At 36.8% G+C, this 22,394-nt stretch overlaps 1 protein-coding gene across 5 annotated transcripts in view; it reads right to left on the reverse strand.

The window, feature by feature from the left end:
- Positions 1–22,394, reverse strand: part of DPP10 (dipeptidyl peptidase like 10) — a gene marked incomplete at both ends in the record, with an annotated part of 1,361,190 nt that overhangs the window by 109,714 nt on the left and 1,229,082 nt on the right. For all 5 annotated transcript variants that reach the window (XM_079710344.1, XM_079710343.1, XM_079710342.1 and 2 more), the window contains 2 exons: positions 10,702–10,799; positions 18,767–18,921. In XM_079710344.1, coding sequence (XP_079566470.1) covers positions 10,702–10,799; positions 18,767–18,921 — 253 coding nt within the window. The remainder of the gene's footprint in view (positions 1–10,701; positions 10,800–18,766; positions 18,922–22,394) is intronic.

Genomic DNA, 22,394 nt, shown 5'->3' on the forward strand with positions numbered 1-22,394 from the left:
GAAATATAAACTTATTCATAATATTTTTTACAATATTATTTTTTAAATCATTTATTTGAAAAAGTTTAAAGCAAAGAAGGAATCAAATGGAAGAATATGAAGGGTTAGTGAATTTTTGGTAAAGTGAGGATGCTAATTAGTGGAGCCTATAATGTCCTCATGATGGTTGTAGATTGGGAAAGCTTATATTTTTCCTTTATAGATTCTATGTCTGGAAATTTACATAATATATCACAACCCCCACAACCCACACATAATAAAATGCAATCATTAATACTGATTCAATTTATGATAAAAAGAAAAAATTTTCCAACAAAATTGCCCAGTTTCAAAATAGATTATTTAGAAATGGCTTGAAAAATGCCATCCATGAATGTTGTCTTAAAATGAATGCATCAGGTTTTTAAGTGACTTTGAAAAAAATCACCTATGAAAGTAAAACCTTGTAATACAAATCACATCTCCTTAGACACATTGAGTTAGACATTCAGCTACCTGAATCTCACATTTCTAACATTATTGAGTAGTTAGTGCTTCCTATCGAAAACCGGTTAGCCCATCAAAGTAAAGATGTCAGAAGGACAAGCATAACTTGTCATACAGTGAATCCTGCCATATCTTCTGCAATAATCTCTTCAAGCTATCCAGCACCTTTCACAACTAGCTGAGTCCCACTTGAAAATTGCCTAGAAACTCAGTGAAATCATAAAATAAAGTTACCTAAATAAAGTTAACAAGGCAACTTTGAATCAAATATGCTACTGGTTTAGGATTGATCTTTGGCCAAATCAATGGGCCCTGTGATTCTTTAAAGATCTGTGTCTTGTTCACTTTCACTGCACTTTGTTTAAACTGATTTATTTGCATTCATTACCATATTGGGCAGTGTGAATATTAAAAAGGGAAAAATACAGGCATTAACTTTTAAGAAATTTACCTAGAAGGTTTAGCATGGAGAAAAATGATAGTGGATACTATAATTAATCAGGAAAAAAGTGCTGAATAGTGATAATATATATTTCTGAGTAATTGGCATAAATGTTGTGCAAAATTGAAGCAAAAAATAATTTGTTTGTTGTAAACAACTGACCAGAGACTGCAAAATCAAGGTGGTAAAAGTTATTGAAAAATCTGGAGAGAACTGACATATAGAAGAATTTCAAACCTGATCAGAAATTTGTCTCATTTAGCTAAAGTGACTAATATTATATTTTGTGCCAAGTGAGATGAATTAATATGAATGGTTTTTAAAATAAATAACAGGAACAACAAACAAAATTTAAATATTCATTTTGAGTATTTTCCTTTCAAAGCGCCCTCAGGTGAAATGTTTTAAGAACATCTTTGTAATGTCTTCCCAGACATTGACATATTATATTAACTATATAAAATGTGAAATCTTGATTTAAAAGAAAATTCATACTTAAAAAACATTAAAATTCAACTGGTGCAAATCTAGTGAATAAATGGTTTTTAAAGAGAACACTAAGTTAGGTATAAAATTAAGTTAAAAATTATTTAGAGTCAAGACACATAATAATCAAACTACCAAAAATTAAATACAAAGACAAAATATTAAAAGAAGCAAGGGAAAAGCAACAAAAAACATACAAGGGAATCCCCAAAAGGTTAACAGCTGATCTTTCAGAAGAAACTCTGCAAACCAGAAGGGAGTGGCAGGAAATATTTAAAGTGATGAAAGGGAAAGAACTACAACCAAGATTATTCTACCCAGCAAAGATCTCATTCATATTCGACAGAGAAATTAAAACCTTTAGAGATAAGCAAAAGCTAATAGAATTCAGCTCCACCAAACCAGCTATACAACAAATGCTAAAGGAATTCCTCTAAGTGGGAAACACAAGAGAAGAAAAGGACCTACAAAAACAAACCCCAAACAGTTAAGAAAATGGTAATAAGAACATACATATTCATAATTATCTTAAACGTGAATGGATTAAATGCTCCAACCAAAAGACACAGGCTTTCTGAATGGATACAAAAACAAGACCCCTATATATGCTGTGTACAAGAGACCCACTTCAGACCTAGGGACACATACAGACTGAAAGTGAGGGGATGGAAAAAGATATTCCATGTAAATGGAAATCAAAAGAAAGCTGGAGTAGCAATACTCATATCAGATAAGATAGACTTTAAAATAAAGAATGTTACAAGAGACAAGAATGTCACAAGATCAATCCAAGAAGAAGATATAACAATTATAAATACATATGCACCCAACGTAGGAGCACCTCAATACATAAGGCAACTGCTAACAGCTCTAAAAGACTAAATCAACAATAACACAATAATAGTGGGGGACGTTAACACCTCACTTACACCAGTGGACAGATCATCCAAACAGAAAATTAATAAGGAAACACAAGTTCTAAATGACACAATAGACCATATAGATTTAATTTATATTTATAGGACATTCCATCCAGAAACAGCAGATTACAGTTTCTTCTCACGTGTGCATGGAACATTCTCCAGGATGGATCATATCTTGGATCACAAATCAAGCTTCAGTAAATTTAAGAAAATTGAAATCATATCAAGCATCTTTTCTAACCACAACGCTATGAGATTAGAAATCAATTACAGGGAAGAAAACGTAAAAAACACAAACATATGGAGGCTAAACAATACGTTACTAAATAACCAAGAGACCACTGAGGAAATCAAAGAGGAAATCAAAAAATACCTAGAGACAAATGACAATGAAAACACAACAATCCAAAACCTATGGGATGCAGCAAAAGCAGTTCTAAGAGGGAAGTGTATAGCAATACAATCTTACCTCCAGAAACAAGAAAAATCTCAAATAAACAATCTAACCTTACACCTAAAGAAACTAGAGAAAGAAGAACAAATTAAAACCAAAGTTAGCAGAAGGAAGGAAATCATAGAGATTAGAGCAGAAATAAATGAAATAGAAACAAAGAAAACAATAGCAAAGATCAATAAAATTAAAAGCTGGTTCTTTGAGAAGATAAGCAAAATTGATAAAACATTAGGGAGACTTATGAAGAAAAAGAGTGAGAGGACTCAAATCAGTAAAATTAGAAATGAAAAAGGAGAAGTTACAACACACACCGCAGAAATACAAAGCATCCTAAGAGACTACTACAAGCAACTCTATGCCACTAAAATGGACAACCTGGAAGAAATGGACAAATTCTTAGAAGAGCACAACCTTCCAAGAGTGAACCAGGAAGAAATAGAAAATATGAACAGAACAGTCACAAGTAATGAAATTGAAACTGTGATTAAAAACCTTCCAACAAACAAAAGCCCAGGAACAGATGGCTTCACAGGTAATTCTATCAATCATTTAGAGAAGAGCTAACACCCATCCTTCTCAAACTCTTCCAAAAAATAGCAAAGGAAGGAACACTCCCAAACTCATTCTATGAGGCCACCATCACCCTGATACCAAAACCAGACAAAGATACTACAAAAAGAGAAAATTACAGACCAATATCACTGATGAATATAGTTGCAAAAATCCTCAAGAAAATACTAGGAAACAGAATCCAACAGGACATTAAAAGGATCACACACCATGATCAAGTGGGATTTATCCCAGGGATGCAAGGATTCTCCAATATACGCAAATCAATCAATGTGATACACCATATTAACAAATTGAAGGATAAAAACTATATGATCATCTCAATAGTTGCAGAGAAAGCTTTTGTCAAAATTCAACACCCATTTATGATAAAAACTCTCCAGAAAGTGGTCATAGAGGGAACCTACCTCAACTTAATAAAGGCCATATATGACCAATGCACAGCAAACATCATTCTCAATGGTGAAAAACTGAAAGCATTTCCTCTAAGATCGGGAACAAGACAAGGATTTCCATTCTCATCACTATTATTCAACATAGCTTTGGAAGTCCTAGCCATGGCAATCAGAGAAGTAAAAGAAATAAAAGGAATCCAAATTGGAAAAGAAGAAGTAAAACTGTCACTGTTTGCATATGACATGATACTATACATGGACAATCCTAAAGATGCCACCAGAAAACTACTAGAGTTAATCAATGAATTTGTTAAAGTTGCCAGATACAAAATTAATGCATAGAAATCTCATGCATTCCTATACACTAATGATGAAAAATCTGAAAGAGAAATTAAGGAAACACTCCCATTTACCACTGCAACAAAAAGAATAAAATACCTAGGAATAAACCTACCTAGGGAGACATAAGACTGGTAGGCAGAAAACTATAAGACACTGATGAAAGAAATTAAAGATGATACCAACAGATGGAGAGATATACCATGTTCTGGGATTGGAAGAATCAATATTGTGAAAATGACTATACTACCCAAAGCAATCTACAGATTCAATGCAACCCCTATCAAATTACCAATGGATTTTTTTACAGAATTAGAACAAAAAAATCTTAAAATTTGTATGGAGACACAAAGGACCCTGAATAGTGAAAGTAGTCTTGAGGGAAAAAAACGGAGGTGGAGGAATCAGACTCCCTGACTTCAGACTATACTACAAAGCTACAGTAATCAGGACAATATGGTACTGGTACAAAAACAGAAATATAGATCAATGGAACAAGATAGAAAGCCCAGAGATAAACCCACACACCAATGGTCAACTAATCTATGATAAAGGAGGTAAGGATATACAATGGAGAAAAGACAGTCTCTTCAATAAGTGGGGCTGGAAAACTGGACACTACATGTAAAAGAATGAAATTAGAACATTCCCTGACACCATACACAAAAATAAATTCAAAATGGATTAGAGACCGAAATGTAAGACCAGACACTATAAAACTCTTAGAGGAAAACATAGGCAGAACACTCTTTGACATAAATCATAGCAAGATCTTTTTTGATCCACCTCCTAGAGTAATGAAAATAAAAACAAAAATAAACAAATGGGACCTAATGAAACTTAAAAGCTTTTGCATACCAAGGAAACCATAAACAAGATGAAAAGACAACCTTCAGAATGGGAGAAAATATTTACAAACGTATCAACGGACAAAGGATTAATCTCCAAAATATATAAACAGCTCATGCAACTCAATATTAAAAAAACAAACAACCCAATCCAAAAATGGGCAGAAGACCTAAATAGACATTTCTCCAAAGAAGACATACAGATGGCCAAGAAGCACATGAAAAGCTCTTCAAAATCACTAATTATTAGAGAAATGCAAATCAAAAGCACAATGAGGTATAACCTCACACCAGTTAGAATGGGCATCACCAGAAAAGTCTACAAACAACAAATGCTGGAGAGGGTGTGGAGAACAGGGAACCCTCTTGCACTGTTGGTGGGAATGTAAATTGATACAGCCACTATGGAGAACAGTATGGAGGTTCCTTAAAAAGTTAAAAATAGAATTACCATATGACCCAGCAATCCCAGTACTGGGCATATACCCAGAGAAAAACGTAATTCAAAAAAGGCACATGCACCCCAATATTCATTGCAGCACTACTAAATTGGGTCGTTTGTAGAGACGTGGATGTACCTAGAGACTGTCATACAAAGTGAAGTAAGTCAGAAGGAGAAAAACAAATACCCTATGCTAACACACGTATGTGGAACCTAGAAAAATGTTACAGATGAACCAGTTTGCAGGGCAGAAATAGAGACACAGATGTAGATAACAAACGTGTGGACACCAAGGGGGGAAAGTGGTGGGGGCATGGTGGTGGTGGTGTGATGAATTGGGAGATTGGGATTGACATGTATACACTGATGTGTATAAAATGTATGACTAATAAGAACCTGCTGTATAAATAAATAAATAAAATAAAGTTCAAAATTTCAAAAAAGAAAAACAAACAAAAATTATTTATAGTCATACCACTTACATTTCTCTTTGATTAAATAATATGATTTTGTGTGTTTGTACATAAAGTATCTCATGTTCATAAACAAAATTTAGTCTTATGTGAGATATCTTAGTACATATATTCATAAGAATGAGAGTTCTCCCCAAAATAGAACTTGTAAAGTCCATTGGGGTAATTTCCAACCATTGAGATTAACATAATAAAGTGTTGGAAATATCCAAAATGAAAGATAAGTAGAACTTGGCACATAAGAAGGGAGGAAAGGTATTTACTAACTAAATTACATCCTGTATTCTTTCTTTGTTCCAAGGTCCTAGGTGCACATCTCCTTATGATTTATAATGACTTGTTCAGTTTGCTTATAAGTATTCAGGGTTCCTCTGAATAAGGAAATAAGGAAGTGCCCTTACCTGAAAATGCCACACTCCTTGGCCTGCCTGCTGCAGATGTGGCTGTCCTCCTGGAACTCCATCTCATGAACACATAAGATCTGGTGTCCCATGACCAGTGGCCAGCGAAAGTGTCCCTTCATTATAACTGGATTTCCTGCTTGTTCCTAGTCTCCATGGCTCTGGATTACCCAGGAAGTCCTCGAGGATCTGGTCCTCTTGAGCCACAGAGACAGAGACAAGCGGGTTAGAGGGATTGCACTCAAGTCAAGAAAGACTTTCTATTAGCTGGGTGGTCTGGCACAAGAGATCCAATTGTTCACAAGGGTATGTGGAATGGAGGCACCAGCATCACCAGCAGACAGGTATATTAGCAGTCAAACCTGTGTTTTCACTGGCTTCCTGTCCAATCACTACTCTTTGTTCACAACAGTCTTTGTGCACATATGGTTACTCTGAACTCACTCTCTTCCAGATAGCCCACAAGTGTATTGTGATGACATTCATGACCAACTCATAGCTAGTGTCCTCCAAAGACCTCTGTTAATATCCATGCTTTATTTGTAAGAAGGGTCACTTCCATCAATACAGATAAATTTATTAATTAGATTTTATTGGAAGGTATAGACATTCACTGGCAGAATAAGAGACACAGACTAGACATACTTCAATTAAATAGGAAGAAAAACCAAGGCAGTTCAAGCCCAGAATGACAGGGGCAATATGACAGTGTCATATCAATGAAACAGGCTGAGAACAATGTGTCAGAAAGGGTGGATGACTAAAGAAAGATTTCTGGTAAGTAGAATGTCAAAGACAGAGAGTGAGGAGAACCTAAAGACAAACCACTGTCTTTATTCTTCAGCCTAGAGATGAATGAACACAGGAGGTAACCACTTCTCCAAAACAATGTGACAAGTCTCTAAATCTGCATGATTCATTATTATAAAAATATTTCCTCTAAAAGTTAACTATGTATTTTTAAGTTGATACCTAAATTCTCCAATAAAGGTACATAGGCTTGCAATACCTATGGGAATACTGTCACTAATAAATATGGGAAAATTGCTACTAATACTGGTACCAACAAACTATTAATTTGTATATTTATAGAGCTAACATTTTCAAAAAATAAAAAGAATTTGTGTTAGCTTAGAATTATTTAAGAATACTGTGGTAAATAAAATTAGGGAGACAGATAAAGGAAAATAAGTTACAGGAGATACCCAGGTGTCACCAAGGGTAAACTCCATGTCCAAAACACACTGATGCAAACAGCTGAAACATGATTCGTTACATAATCTACAATGCACTTGAGAAAAATATAGCAGGTTTTTAGGAAAAGTACAAGTATTACTTAGGTAAACCATAGATGCATGTGTGTGTGTGTGTGTGTGTGTGTGTGTGGAGAAAGAGAGAGAGACAGAGAGATTGAAGGACACACACCACACACACACAAAGACAGGGACAGAAACACAACTAGAAACAGAGACAGAACACTTTTCACATGGCGTCAAATTATTGTGTGTTCTTCTGGACATCTCCAACACATCCCTAAAGTAATAAGAATGATAAATTTTCAGGCAAATATTATCCTTAAATCATGTCTGTTGAATATTCCCCATTTGCCAAATCTATTCTCGAATTTGCCCCTTACCACTCACCCCCAAGGTCTCCAGAGGCTGGACTCTACAACGAGGATCCCTAGCCCAAGAGAGACTTCTGGAGGAACTCAAAGCTTTAGAGGAGAGAGTTCAGGGTGTTTATTCCCAGGACCCACTTCCTATTAGGGCCCGGTTTGGCAATGACTTAATTGTTCTACCTGTGGACAGGCCCTGTTGGTCCATTCTGTTCTTCAGCTACAAGCCTCTTCAGGTTTCCTAAGTGAGTCTGCCCCTTGCTCCCTCAGTGCTGGGGCAGAAAAGGCTTTCTGCTATTGCAGACTCTGTGTTGCTTTCCTGTCCCTTGTGAGTTTCCTTTTAATCCCGTGCGTATCTTTGTTAATAGTCCCTTAATTAACTGCACTTCAATTACCCCTCTTGAGTGTTTTTAATTTCCAGGACACTGACCAATAAATTATAGAAAATGTTATGCTCTTTTAGATCTCAAATGTCTATCTAACTAGGGAGGGCACAATCGTTTTCTAGCAAATTTCCATATGGCTAAAGTACTAAGTGTTAAATATTATAGATATTGATAATCCTAAAACAAAATCAAGGAAAAGTATGAGTTTAATTTCCATTTGATGTGCAGATAAATGCAGCATTCTTTGATTTGCACCATGGATAGCTCTATTTTGTTCATGTTTGTGTTTGGAGGCCCATCAAAGTAATACCGGTGCTCAGAGAGGTTATATGCAGGTGATAGGAAATTGGACTAAAGCTTTCACCAGGAAAAAATGAGTAAGGAATCATAAAAATGGAATATTCCTGGGGAATAATGAAGAAAACATTCTGAAGTAAATTTTGGTCTTGAGTTTTCCAACAAAAAGAGTAAATCACACACTTTGGTGCACCAAAAGTGCCAACTGTGGTTTCACATGTCACAACTGGCACTTAACTGGCACATAACTACGAGGCAGAAAAAGAAACATGTTACATACATTGTGCAGATAAGGTATTACACGACTCTCCCAAATGTAGACCAAGTTCATTGCTAAACCAACATCCCTGAATTACAGTTAAGAACAGTTAAGAACTTTTTCTTCACAGGATTCTTCCTCATTCTTAGAGGGATCTAGTATACCATTCTATGTACTGGATTTCCAACATCTAAAGATATGTGATATCTTTTCACAATGGGTGACTAATTTGATCACATTGTACCTCAAGTATTAAACAGATATATGCTTAACTAATACTCTAATAATGACAATTGATTCTGTCTTTACAAAGCTTTGTATCTGATGACACTGCTATGTCCTACCTGGTGAATTCATTAGAAAGACTCTTAGGTAACAGCATCAAGGTCAGGAATCACTACCTTCTATTAGAAAGAAACCTGGATATCATAAAATTGACTTCCATTTCAAAGATTTAAAAAACTGATAAAAATGAGAAATTATTATTTTAAGATTAGGGTATTCAGGCTTAGAGAGAGGTATAGTGACTTATCCAAGGTCACACAATAGAGATGTGACTCAAACACTCCAGGTTAGTGCTCTTTATTGTTAATTCAGAGCACTGAACAAACCAGAGTAAAAGATAAGCCTTAAGGATCACATAAAATATTAATAATTTTCATAATTGCTTCATTTGTGTCCAAATCTTTCATGGCTGGTAAACCAAGCTCAGAAGTAGAAGTTTCATCTGATTTACTCAACTGTACTGTATTCTATACATCAATTTTAATGACCCTGTAAGATCTTTCATCACAACCTAGATGAAATGCTCTATAACTTGAGACAGGCTTTACTTCACTTTCTACCTCTGCTACCAACTAATCTTAAGCATACTTTTTCTTTGGGCCCCATCTTTTCCATCAATAATAGGAACAGTTTATATCAGATCATTAATGGGGGTCTTTCCAGTGTAAGTATTCCATATATTTTTAATAACTTTTCAAGTAGGAAAATTTTCTACATGGTAAAGGCTGCACTATCTGTGAAAATCCCAAATATGATGAAATTTTCTCAAATATGTCAATGGAACACTGAATGGAATTTCTACTTGAATCAGTCACCTTGTGATTATTTTTGATGTCATCAAAACAAACTCTAAGCTTAGCCTTATACCATTCAATATAGTATAAAACTATTTTCCTAAATCAGCTGCCTATTCCGTCTCCAGGACTGCTGTAAATTTTCACAGGATTAAAATATTTGAAAGAATCACCTTTGAAGTCTGAGACCACTCTGGATTTCACAATCCACATGGTCATTTGATTAGTTGTTCAAATACTGGAAATTTTGCTAATATTAAAATTATGTTTCTGACCCATAAAATGCGTTTCTTTTCTCCCCACTCAGACTTAAATAAGCAAGATTCTTATGTAGGATATTTCAAAACAAAATCTCATTAAATTTCTCTGCGTGGAAAACAAAGCTAGGGAATCATTGGCAAGTTATAGGGAAAAAGTTGGAAAATTACACACATTTTATGAAGATTATACTCTTTGAAAGAGGACCATTTGAAAACATTGAGTGACTATTTTCAGGAAGAAAATTCAATGGAAAATTATCCTTTGTCCCCATCTCTCTGTCACATCTCCTGCCAAAGAGCTAATTCTTGGTATCAGTATATTTAGTCATTTTGTGGTGCTGGTAATGACCTCAAAACTCTATATGCTTCCTGGGAACAACAAGAGATCCACAATGAGTTCATTCCTGCACTAATGGACGCAACCTCAGTTTTATTTTCAAGTGAATTTGTTGAGCTGATCACATCTCTCTCTAAGTTGCAACAAAATGATAATTGGAGTTAAGAGATCTATCTTCTGGTAAAAGTGAAATTGAAATTACATACCTTGATTTAAAGTTATCAGGTGGCATGAGTTCCAAAGTATGAGTTGGTCCATATAGGTTTACAACATATAATTTGATTGTTGGGTTCACTTGACCTGCCTTTGAGAAAATGAAAGTTGCAATGCAAATACATTATTAGAATATATTGAGAAAGAAAGAAAATGCATTTTTAATAGATCTTTATTGGAGAATAATTGCTTCACAATACTGTGTTGGTTTCTTTTTTTTCTTTTTTCTTTTCTTTTTTTTTTTTTTTTTTTTTTTTTGCGGTACGTGAGCCTCTCACTGTTGTGGCCTCTCCCGTTGTGGAGCACAGGCTCCGGACGCGCAGGCTCAGCGGCCATGGCTCACGGGCCCAGCCGCTCCGCGGTATGTGGGATTTTCCCAGACCGGGGCACGAACCCGTGCCCCCTGCATCGGCAGGCAGACTCTCAGCCACTGCGCCACAAGGGAAGCCCCTGTGTTAGTTTCTGTTGTACAACAAAGTGAATCAGCCATATGCATACATATATCCCCCATCCCCTCCCTCTTGCATCACCCTCCTATCCCACCCCTCTAGGTCATGGCAAAGCACCGAGCTAATCTCACTGTGTGATGCTGCTGCTTCCCACTAGCTATCTATTTTACGTTTGGTATTGTATATATGTCGATGCTACTCTCACTTTGCCCCAGCTTCCCTCCCCCACCCCTCACACCATGTCCTCAAGTCCATTCTCTGTCTACGTCTTTATTCCTGCCCTGCCACTGGTTCATCAGTACCAATTTTTTTTTTTTACATTCTATATATATGAGTAAGTCAGAAAGAGAAAAGAAAATGCATTTTGATTCTTTTACAATTTTGTGTTACAATGGGGAAAAAAGTTTAATTTCTCTGAAGTAGAAATGATTTTAAATTCAACATGATTGCTTTCAATTGTTTTTGTAGATTGCTGCTTCTCTAGCATTTTAGTCAGACAATTAAAGGTGATAGAAAATCACGATGACTTTACTCATTAGGCAATGTTCTGTGTTCTTCCCCTAGAATGGCACCAGAAGGGCTGGCTTTACAAAACAGCTAGTAGATAAAGCAGCTGCTCACACTATAGGATATGAAAAGCAAAGGGAAGAAAGCTTGGCTAATTGAAAAAAAAAAAAAAAGAAGAAGAAAGAAAAAGAAAACCTACCCAATCCCAGTGCCACATGTTTAAAATTCCACAATACCTAATTTCTTCCATGCATTAATCGTCATAGGTTTTCTTTTAAATTATAATGAATACTAAATGAGGTATAAATGTCCCTTGCGATGTGGGCCATGGAGAATGCCCTCACTATGTACCTGGCATGAAGACTAGAAAGACAGTGGTAAGAAAATGTAATCTGAGTTTATTAAATCAAAATTTATGAAATAATAACTACGCTGTATAGCAGTTCATATGTTTCTGGCTCCTACTATGTGTTAAAGCATCACATGAATTATCTTATTATATGTTCCTACTACAGTCCTAAGACTTATTTATAACCATTTTCCAGATGAAAATGGAGAAGCTTAGCAAATTGTGCAGGGTGAAACATCCAGTAACTGAGGGAGCTAGTATTTAACCCCAGGATGCTCTTAACTGCTCTAGATTTGCTTCCGTTCATTCCTAGGCAACGGCCTTCAAACTGTGAACTCTTAGGGAGCAGAAATTGGAACTTATGCCAATATATCTCAAGCATGTAGGATGAATGAATGAAAGAATGTTGATGTGAATAAATAATTAACAGAATCAATTGGCTACTTGTGGCTCAATGTGCTTCTAAACAACACACCAGTATCATTGTGGTGTAGCTGCTTTGTGAAGAGAAGACCATGTGAGATATACAAAAAAGGACACGGAAATTAAAAGCGAGTTGAATTAAAAGACCTGACAAAAATCTAAAGGGAATGATAAAACTGATTTAAAGATACCAAAGAAAGATTCACGTTCAAGGAATTGGTACTGACAAAACCCAGAGTTAAATCAGGAGCAGAAGCAACATAATGCATTCCACCAATTATCAGTAATAGCTCCTCAAGAATGTTTTGTTAAGTTATTAAAAATAACGAACATGGAGGGGAGGGAGGAGGGATGAATAGACAAAGTAACAGGATTTGTGGAGCAGTGAAAAATACTCTGTATTTTTCATTACACATATGTCCAAACCCATAATGCATAACAACAAGATTGAACTGTAATGTAAACTCTGTACTTTGGGTGATTATGATGTGTCAGTGGAGCTTCATCAATTATATCAAACACACAACTCTGATGGGGGGTGCTAAGTGGAAGCTGGGGGTATATGGCACAAATATCTTCCTTCCCCTCAAGTTTGCTATGAATCTTAAACTGCTCTTAAAAAATGAAGTCTTCGGGCTTCCCTGGTGGTGCAGTGGTTGAGAGTCCGCCTGCCGATGCAGGGGACACGGGTTCGTGCCCCGGAAGATCCCACACGCCGCGGAGCGGCTGGGCCCGTGAGCCACGGCCGCTGAGCCTGCGCGTCCAGAGCCTGTGCTCCGCAACGGGAGAGGCCACAGCAGTGAGAGGCCCGCGTGCTGCAAAAAAAAAAAAAAAAAAAAAAAATCTTCATTAAAAAAATGACTAGCACATCTGTGGGAGCGTATCACACACATCAGAAGTTTGATCCAAAGAAAGGAGTCCAGAAAGGCTTTCATTTTAGAAATGCAGTGACTATAAAGAGAGATTATGAAAATGGTTCACATGATTAAGGGCTTCCTGGAAGATAAGCTATGAGCCTGCCTCACAGAGAAGGCTCAGGTGTCAAATTTTGTAAAGCTTTTTATTGCTCTAAAACCCTCCAGTGCTTGGGTTCATCTGTCTTGGGCAATTTAGCCTTCTCCCTCATTTAGGGGGTCCCTTTCACATCACTTTTGTTTTAATTCAATTGCCATGTTTCTCCTTGAAAGTATTGGTCTTTCTCTGTATTTTTTGAGTCTAACCATTTCTCTAGCCTGATCAGGTATGTTAAAATTTAGAGCTGGGGAAGAGTATTTAGTAGTGTCACTCAAAGTGCTTTTTTTAAACCAGCAGCATCAATTAGAACCATAGAAACACAAATTCATGGGCCCCAAATGGACGGACCTATATTCAGACCCAGAATCAGAATCTTTGGTTGTGGACCTAAAAACCCGTGTTGTAAGAGGATTTCCAGATGATTATAATTAGTACGCAAATGTCGCTAAAACACTGAAATATGTGCATATATCTATATATAGATATATACTACTGCTCAGCAGTTATTAAAGGTGAACTTGCATGAAAATCATCCAGAGGGCCTGGAAAGCTGATTAAACCACTGACCACTGAGGCCTACCTCCAGCATTTTTAATGTCTAGATGGGACATGAGAATTCACATTTCTAATAATTTCCCAGATGAGGCTGATATTGCTGGTAAAAGGGCAACATTTTGAGAACTGGTTCAGTTTAATCTATGAATCAGAGAAATCTGGGTTCAGTTTTGACTGTTATTTATTGGATATGGACCATGGACAGGATGTTAAAGATCCCCAAGTATTATTTTATTTGATTCTCAAAAATGAGACATTTCTCTGAGAATATGTCACAGTCAGAAGTTTTGAGCCAAAGTAGATTTCCTTTCAGCGGAAAAAAACATCTCATACTTTTGTTATATGGACTAACAAAAAAGATGATTTTCAGAAGTGCCAAAAAATAGCAATATAGTTAATTATATAATTAATTAACTCATGAATTAAAAAATAATGGTCAGACACTGATTTTTCTAGTGAGTGAAAAACTGTGTTCATATTTTTTATCTTTCAAAAAACTGATTAAAGAAAAAGAGAAATTAAATTAAATTTGATCAATTTTTATGAATTCTTATCAGTGATGCCTAATTTCATGACATACTTTGTCAAAGATATACGCAGTTATTACCACATATTAAGGCAGTTTTTTTCAGGTCTGTAGGACTGTACAGGATCACTGGTATCCCAGTTAGCTTTCACATGAAAACAAATTAAAAGTTGTGTACACACCATGAGTCTAAAAGTCCATGATTGAAGTACAAGATAAAGTTAGAAAGCCATTACTATAACAAAGTATTTTTTGAAAAATGCTAACTAATTTATTATATGAATTTAAAATACTTTCAGATTCAAATAAGAGAAAAGTTTGGAGCCATCATGAAACAAGAGGATCATTGATAAGTGAAAACATAGCCACTTAACATCCGTTTGGTTCAAAGGCAATGCAAATCTGTTATCTCCCTCTGAATTTGTATGAAATTACTGGAACTGAAAGAAAGTAAAGAAATGAAAACATCTAAAAAGAAAGTTGTGTACACCTATGGTCAGTTTTAGACAAAAACCAAACATTAAGCTGTTTCCAAAATTCAGCTGTCTAGCATTCTATAATCTCAATTTGATTTCTTTCCTTGGAGTTTTGAAATTAAGTGCACGTTGCAAGTTCATTTGTACCCTTTAATATTTGAATTGTTTCAATAGTTTGCAAATTAGAGGAGTTCATCTATTCGCTTTTTAACAGTCTAATTTGCTACAAAGACTGCAAACCCATAGAAGCCTTCCTCTATGATTCTGAAACACAAGCCTCAATAATACTTAACCTTATTTTACTGGCAACCAAAGTGTCATTAAACGAGATAATGTTTTAATTAAGAAGATTAACCTGAGTTGCTGAGATAGAACTGTGCATCTTTTTTGTGCTGAATTGCTAATGATAGGGTATTTTATGAATTCTGAATTATGCTGAATTAAGCAAAATACAAATATATTTGTTTAGTGTAAGTATTTCATTAGTAAACCTGACCACTTTGGGTATTTGCTACACTCGTTTTAATCTAGTTTAATTTGAAGAACAATTTAGTGTGAACTCTATGCATTACTTTGATGTCTAAAGCACCACTTTTTGGAAGTTTATTGCATAAGTAAGAACAAATCAAAATAACACATTTGTTAGTGGAAAAACTAACAAACATTTTTTTTAAACCAGAGTAGAAAATAATGAGACTTTGAAAATTCAAGTAATAGACCGAAAATTATTCTGAAATTTATTCTGAGAATAGGAAGAAAACCCAGACCTAGTTTCTTTGAGTCCTGTTGTCTTAAGCACCTGGGCAGATATCTCTACTGACAGCCACCTGAGGACTTGGGATTCTTTCTCTTTGGCCACTATAATATTTGTCTTTATTTTTATTACTCCTCAATGGTAGTCACTAATACACACCCAGGACCTTCATTATGTATTACATACATCACGTATTAGATACATAATTTATTAAATATACAGGCTAAGAATTTTACTCATACAAAGCTGAGTCATTTGTAGTTAATGGAGCAAAGAGAGCCCCATATCTATTTGTTAACTTGACAAGGAGATATTTTGATTCCAGCTACATCTTCTGAGATACAAGTTAACCTCTGGTAGTTTTAGACAGAAAGAGAGAGAGAGACAGAATCAATAAATTTGAGTTATTTCTCTGTTCTCTAAATAACTATGACTTTTATAAAAGGACTTAGCCTTTTAGAAGCTTAGTAGGCCCAACTGTAAAACAGAGGCACTTGTGAAGACGGCCGAATGAAGAAAAAATGTGAAAAGTCTCCCTTAAAATATATAGCATATTATTAGCACACATGATTTACCCATTTAGTAAACAAACATTTTTATTATTTTATGCCTAGCTTTACTATTAAGAAATATTAATTAATTAAATAATAACTTATTAAATAAAAACAAATTGTCTAGGTTTGTCAACCCAGTATCTTCTGACTTACTGCTGACTTATTTAGATTTTCTCAGATGTTTCTGTATGTCCATCTGTTTGCCTCAGTCTTGATAAAATTATAAGGCCTAGGAGTGTCCAAGTTCAAGCCCCAAGAGTTTGTAACTGAGAAGGCAACTCGAAGATGCAGCTATCACATATAGCTCTTCTGTGTGAATCCTAAAATCCCCACTCCTCTTGGAAAATGAATTACAGAAAGTGGTCCCTTCCCTGGGGTTGATTTTATTCCCTTTGTGCAAGGCACACACTGAACAGCTCTGAGTGACTGTCTTGCCCATTGACATGTGCTTTTCACAGTATGGACCCATTCTTCATTTTGTATTTACATTGTCAGGTGAACTTTCATTATTATAAGTAAATCAAATGGGGTGAGAGTATATTTCAAAAATCTTTTAATTTTTTCTCTGGAAAAAAAAAACAAAACAGGTACAGGTATGTTGTACCCGCACAAACTGTCATACATAAAACATGGCTAAATCTACAATTGGAGAAGACATAAGTACTTTTCTTGGAGTACCATACAAATGTCTTGGGAAATATAATTATTTTGTTGTTAGGTCAAATTGCCATTTTTTTCCTGAAGAGCACTGAGTATACGTGCTTTCAGATCTATGTCCAGAGAAGACCCTAAAAATAATATTTCAAAATCATGGAATCTTATTCCTCTCAAACCTGCTGTCTTCCGTAGCTGTCAATCAGTCACTCTGTTACTACAACCTATTGGAAGGAAGATAGGATGGGGAGAAAGACAGCACAGAATCTCCCTGAGGAAACAGGCTTCACAGCCCTGACTCTCGTATTCACTACTTTCCTTCCTCCTGTCCCCACCTTGGATAACATGAGTCTTGTGGATGATAGGAAAATGAGGAAAGTCATCCCCCCCAACCATGCCTTCATTGCAGGAGTAGAAAAATACACGTGATGGGTAATCTTTCCAGGGCTCTGCCCAGTTAAGGTACTGCACAAACTTAAAAGTATAAAACCTATTGTACTTTGGAAACACAAGGTACAACTCACTAAAGAAATGGCTTAATAAAGACTTCTAAATTAAATCAGCAGCCTTCTCTTACCTCACTAAGAGCTAAAAATGTATAAACTTGAATTTTAAAAGTTTTCTATAAGACATCCTTACATGATTAATGCTTGGGGGGGGACTCACTTTTTTTTGTTTTGTAAACATGGGGAAAATAAACTTTAAAGAAAGAGACCTTAAAAAATTAACGATGACATATAAGAGAAAAACCAGTACACTCCAGATGGTTCCACAGCCTGCTTTCAGAGGCCTCACCCAACACTTAAAAATAGTTTTGCTATCTGGGCAGGGTTTCCATAATTGCTTCACTCAATAAAACAATTCCATCTATTCCAGCTATGCCTGGCTCTGGTTCTACCCCAGCATTTGATAAAGTATGTTCCAGAGTATGCTCTGCCAAAATAATACTCGTGCTAATATTAATAATCATAAATTCTCCATGCTTAGTCTATTATTTATTGGTGATTCTTTATGTTTAGTCTATTTTTTGTTTGTTTTTGTGGTACGCGGGCCTCTCACTGTTGTGGCCTCTCCCGTTGCAGAGCACAGGCTCCGGACGCGCAGGCTCAGCGGCCATGGCTCACGGGCCCAGCTGCTCCGCGTGGCATGTGGGATCTTCCCGGACCGGGGCACGAACCCGTGTCCCCTGCATCGGCAGGCGGACTCTCAACCACTGCGCCACCAGGGAAGCCCTAGTCTATTTTTTATTGAGATTATTTATGCTTAGTCTATTCCTTACTAGAGATTCTTTATGCTCAGTCTACTTTTTATAGGAGATTTATAATACACATTAAGAAGCAGTATATTAAGTGCTCTAAGAAATCATCTGAAAAAAAGCTAGATTTTTTTTTTTAACTGAGAATTCCCAACTTATTTGACTGTGGCACTTTTTGCTCCTGTATAATAGCTATTAACAACTCACAGAATATATACCTTGGAGAAACTTTTGCCCTGGGATCAATGCTGCTTCTTATGTTTTCTCACCCTCTTTTCAACTAGGAAGGTGAGGGATAAAGAATGAGAGTATCAAAGTGAAAGAAATACAGCAAAAGTTCCTGCACCCTTGAATCATCTTTAGCTGTTCATACACAAGCACTGCGCACAGACCACTGCAAGCTCTCAAAATGATGACTCTGTTGACTGGTAAGGGGGCTTATTTTATTCTCCAAAGACAACTTGTTCATGAACCGAGAATACTATCAATCAAGTCACTGGCACACAGAGAGGGCGGACAAACAGCACTTCCATTCTACTTACCTTAGGATATGGATACTTCTTTCCTTTGGGATACAAAGCTCCAGTAAAGCGGGGGATAACCATGTGAGGCACCAAGGAATCATTTATCATCAGGAAGGCGAGCCTTTCTCCATCTGGTGACCACCAGTGGGCGATGTGAGAATGCAGAAGTTCCTCTAGAATAAACGAGTGTTATTTGAAAACAACTGTAGATGTGGGTTCAGTGACCCACAAACATCTGTCCTTGAGATCTTCATTGTACATAAATACCTTCTATACAGTGTGGTGGATTTTATCAACTTCATGAAGAATTCTTTATTTCTGAGCTACCCTTTTAATCCCAAGAAAAGAAGATGCAAAGAAAGGAAAGAATAAAGCAGTGAAGTCAGGATTTCATGGATTGTCAACAATGTGAACAGAGGAGATGAAAGCACTATCAGAGTAAAAAGAACGAGAACAATAATTGAAGACTGAAACGTGGCATAAAACCATATTCGTGTCGTTATTCATTCATATCTGCATTCAGTCATATTTCCATCCTGTCATCATCAAACAAGTGGAATACCTACTAGATTCGTTAAACTATTCTAAGCTCTAAGGAAATAAAATTTTAAAAATAGACTGGATATCTTTCATGTGACCCCAGGTCCACTATCCACTTTTCTACACCTGGTTTCTGGCCCAGGAAATTAACCTGTATGAACTATATCAAAAGGGCTCCCATGCTCTCTAGAGCATGGCCACTATGGCACTTTGGCAAGAGGTTAGAAGACGGAGAGTAAAGTCAGAGTATGTATTCCCTTGGCTCTGTCCTGAAGTGTCACCTGAGGCTTGCTGAGTGCTTTAAATGATCTCATTACTCCGATCAATGCAGCCTCATCTACACAATTTTCTCCTTTTGTATCGGATAATGGCTCACTTCTATCATCATAGGGGTGCACACTGCCTGGCTGCTACTAGTCTGGATTATAGTTCTGTCATTTATGGATCCCCTACACCTTCACCTCTGTAAATTATCTTTTTGTAAATAAATAGTTTTCAAATTATTGAATGTGCTAACTCTTTTCCTTTTAAGACCCTAACATAATACCAGCAGTAGACTCAGAAAGGACACCTTCAAAATTAGGTTTTGAGATTAGGTTGGAGATCTTTGATGTAATAATAACCTTTCTGGGGGGAATTGGGAGCATAGATAATCCATAGCAAGGGATGGAATCATGAATAATCAATTGTCACTGGTGATGACATAGAATAAAATGCAGCTAGAGAGGAAAAGTGTTTGGAGGACAAGTGATTGTGACACTCAGTTGCTACAAAAATGAAAATGATACAGATTATAAGTGAAGTTCTTATGAGACCTCAGAGGGATTACATAGGAATAAACAGAAATTGAAATCATGACAACTAAATTAGGAAAACACAAAAGGTCACCATGGCAACTTTGGAGTCCCTCTCTTCTCTAGCTGAAGAGCAGATGTGGCTGAGGTCCGAGAGAACATAGACAGTGTTGCAGAGGTGCAACACAAATTAGGGTCTCAACTTCACTTGTGTTTTAAAGCTAAGACAGCAATATTGGTAGAGAAGTATTGGGAGCCTGACAAATAGGCTAAGGATGCTTGGGTAGATGTGTGCAGTACACTTACTGCTTTCTGGACCAGTCTCATAAATAACACATTCTATAGTGAAATGTCGGCTGAAGATTTTGAATCTCAAAATTTCCACAAGTCTTCTTGCTGACTGAGGCAACCTCTATACAAGGGAGCTAGACCTTCTCTGCATAAAGGCAGAGTGAAAGAGTAATTCCTGTAAATTTTAAGAGGCTGCATCCCTAGGGATAAGGTTAGAGATATAGTAGCTTGGGATACACTGGGATATCTATTAAAAAGTGAGAAAATTTGTTGGGATTATATTTATTTAAAAGTAAAGGGGGCCTGTACTCTGGATTTTGAAGAACACCATAAACTACATTCACATGTGCTGACCTGTTTTATTCCCAGGGAACCTCTAAAACTGCCAGTTCTGAGAAGAACCTGAGCAAGAGAGGGCTGTGCAGCAAATCAAGGCCATGGTCCAATCTTTCCTACCATCTTCACCCTGTGACCCAGCAGATATGATGGTAATCCAAGTGTCCTTCCCAAACAGAGATGTTGTGTGAAGCTTCTGGCAATCACCATATGACAATCAGAGCACAGGTATTATAAGCTTTAGGGAAAGGCCATTTTCTCCTGTGCCGATAAATATTCCCCAATTCAAAAGCAGCTCTCTACTGAGCTATGGTAGAAATAATTAGCCTGACCATGGGATACCAAGTGACTATGCAACCCAAACTGTCCATCATGAACTGACTCTTGTCTGATTCACTGACCATAAAACTAAACACATACAGCTATATTCCACTATAAGAAAGAAGTGGTTTATATGGAACTGGACTAGAACATATAAGTGAACTGCCCATCGTATTGCATCCCCTGCTTTATCCTTTCTCCTTCATTTCATGTCGATGCCTATGCCTCTGATATCCTGACATAAGCTGGCAGAGGAGGAGTAAATGTAGGCCTGGTTTATGGGCAGGTTTGTGTGATGTACTTGAACACACTGGAACTGGACAGGCTCTGCACTATAATCTTACCCAGGAGTGGCATCAAAAGACTATAATAGACATAAATCTTCCCAGTTGGAAGACTTTTAAACAAGATATTTAGTTTTCTACTTCTTGCGGAAGGAGAATTGGCTTGAAGCATAGGTCCATCCAGACTCATGCACAGTAACTAATAAATGGCCACCTGATCAGGGATATGGAAAAGTAAAATCACAGAATTAGTGACAGGAAGTCTAGGGAAAATACATGCATGGACTTGTCAGGAGGGGTAAAAATGAAAAAAATTGAAGATATTAGTGTCCTGCTTAATGTCCACCAGAGCACATCCATAGCAGAGGAGGCTCTCAATGACCAGATGGACAGTATGACCACCAAGCGCATGCCAGTTTGTCTCTGGATGCCAATGATATTGATTATTACTCAACTCTTGACATGGCATTATTTCCCAGCTGGCCCAGCTGACTACCTCGTGACAGGTGGATTGCATGGTAACTCTTCCATCAAGAAAGGGTAGAATTTTGCCATAACAGAAATCGATATATATTCTAGATATGGACATGTCTTTGCTGCCTGCAGTCCTATCAGCACTGCTGTTCATGGACTTACAGAATAACTTATCCATTACCGCAATAACCCACACTATGTCACCTCCAAACAGCAAATATTTTACAGCAAAAGGACTCAGAATGGCATTCACTGATTTCATCATGCTCCCCACTAGCCAGGCTTGATAGAAGAGTAAAATAGTCTGCTGAACCTTGATTTAGGCACTATTTTTTTGACAACATCCTTGAAGTTGGGATGTTATCCTCCAGATATTAGTGTCCTGCTTAATGTCCACCAGAGCACGTCCATAGCAGAGGAGCCTCTGTGTCGGCCTGCATAACTAGGAAGCACAGATCTAGGAGCTGAGGGGTGGAAGTGTAGTGTTCTCTTTCACTATCACATCAATAATCCACTGGACACAACACTCTGTTTCTTATCCTTATGACAATGGGCTTGGTGGGTGTAGAAGTCCTAATACCTAAGGGAGGATTGCCTCCAATAAGG

The sequence above is a fragment of the Hyperoodon ampullatus genome, assembly GCF_949752795.1.
Source record: "Hyperoodon ampullatus genome assembly, chromosome: 8".
Classification (NCBI taxonomy): domain Eukaryota; kingdom Metazoa; phylum Chordata; class Mammalia; order Artiodactyla; family Ziphiidae; genus Hyperoodon; species Hyperoodon ampullatus.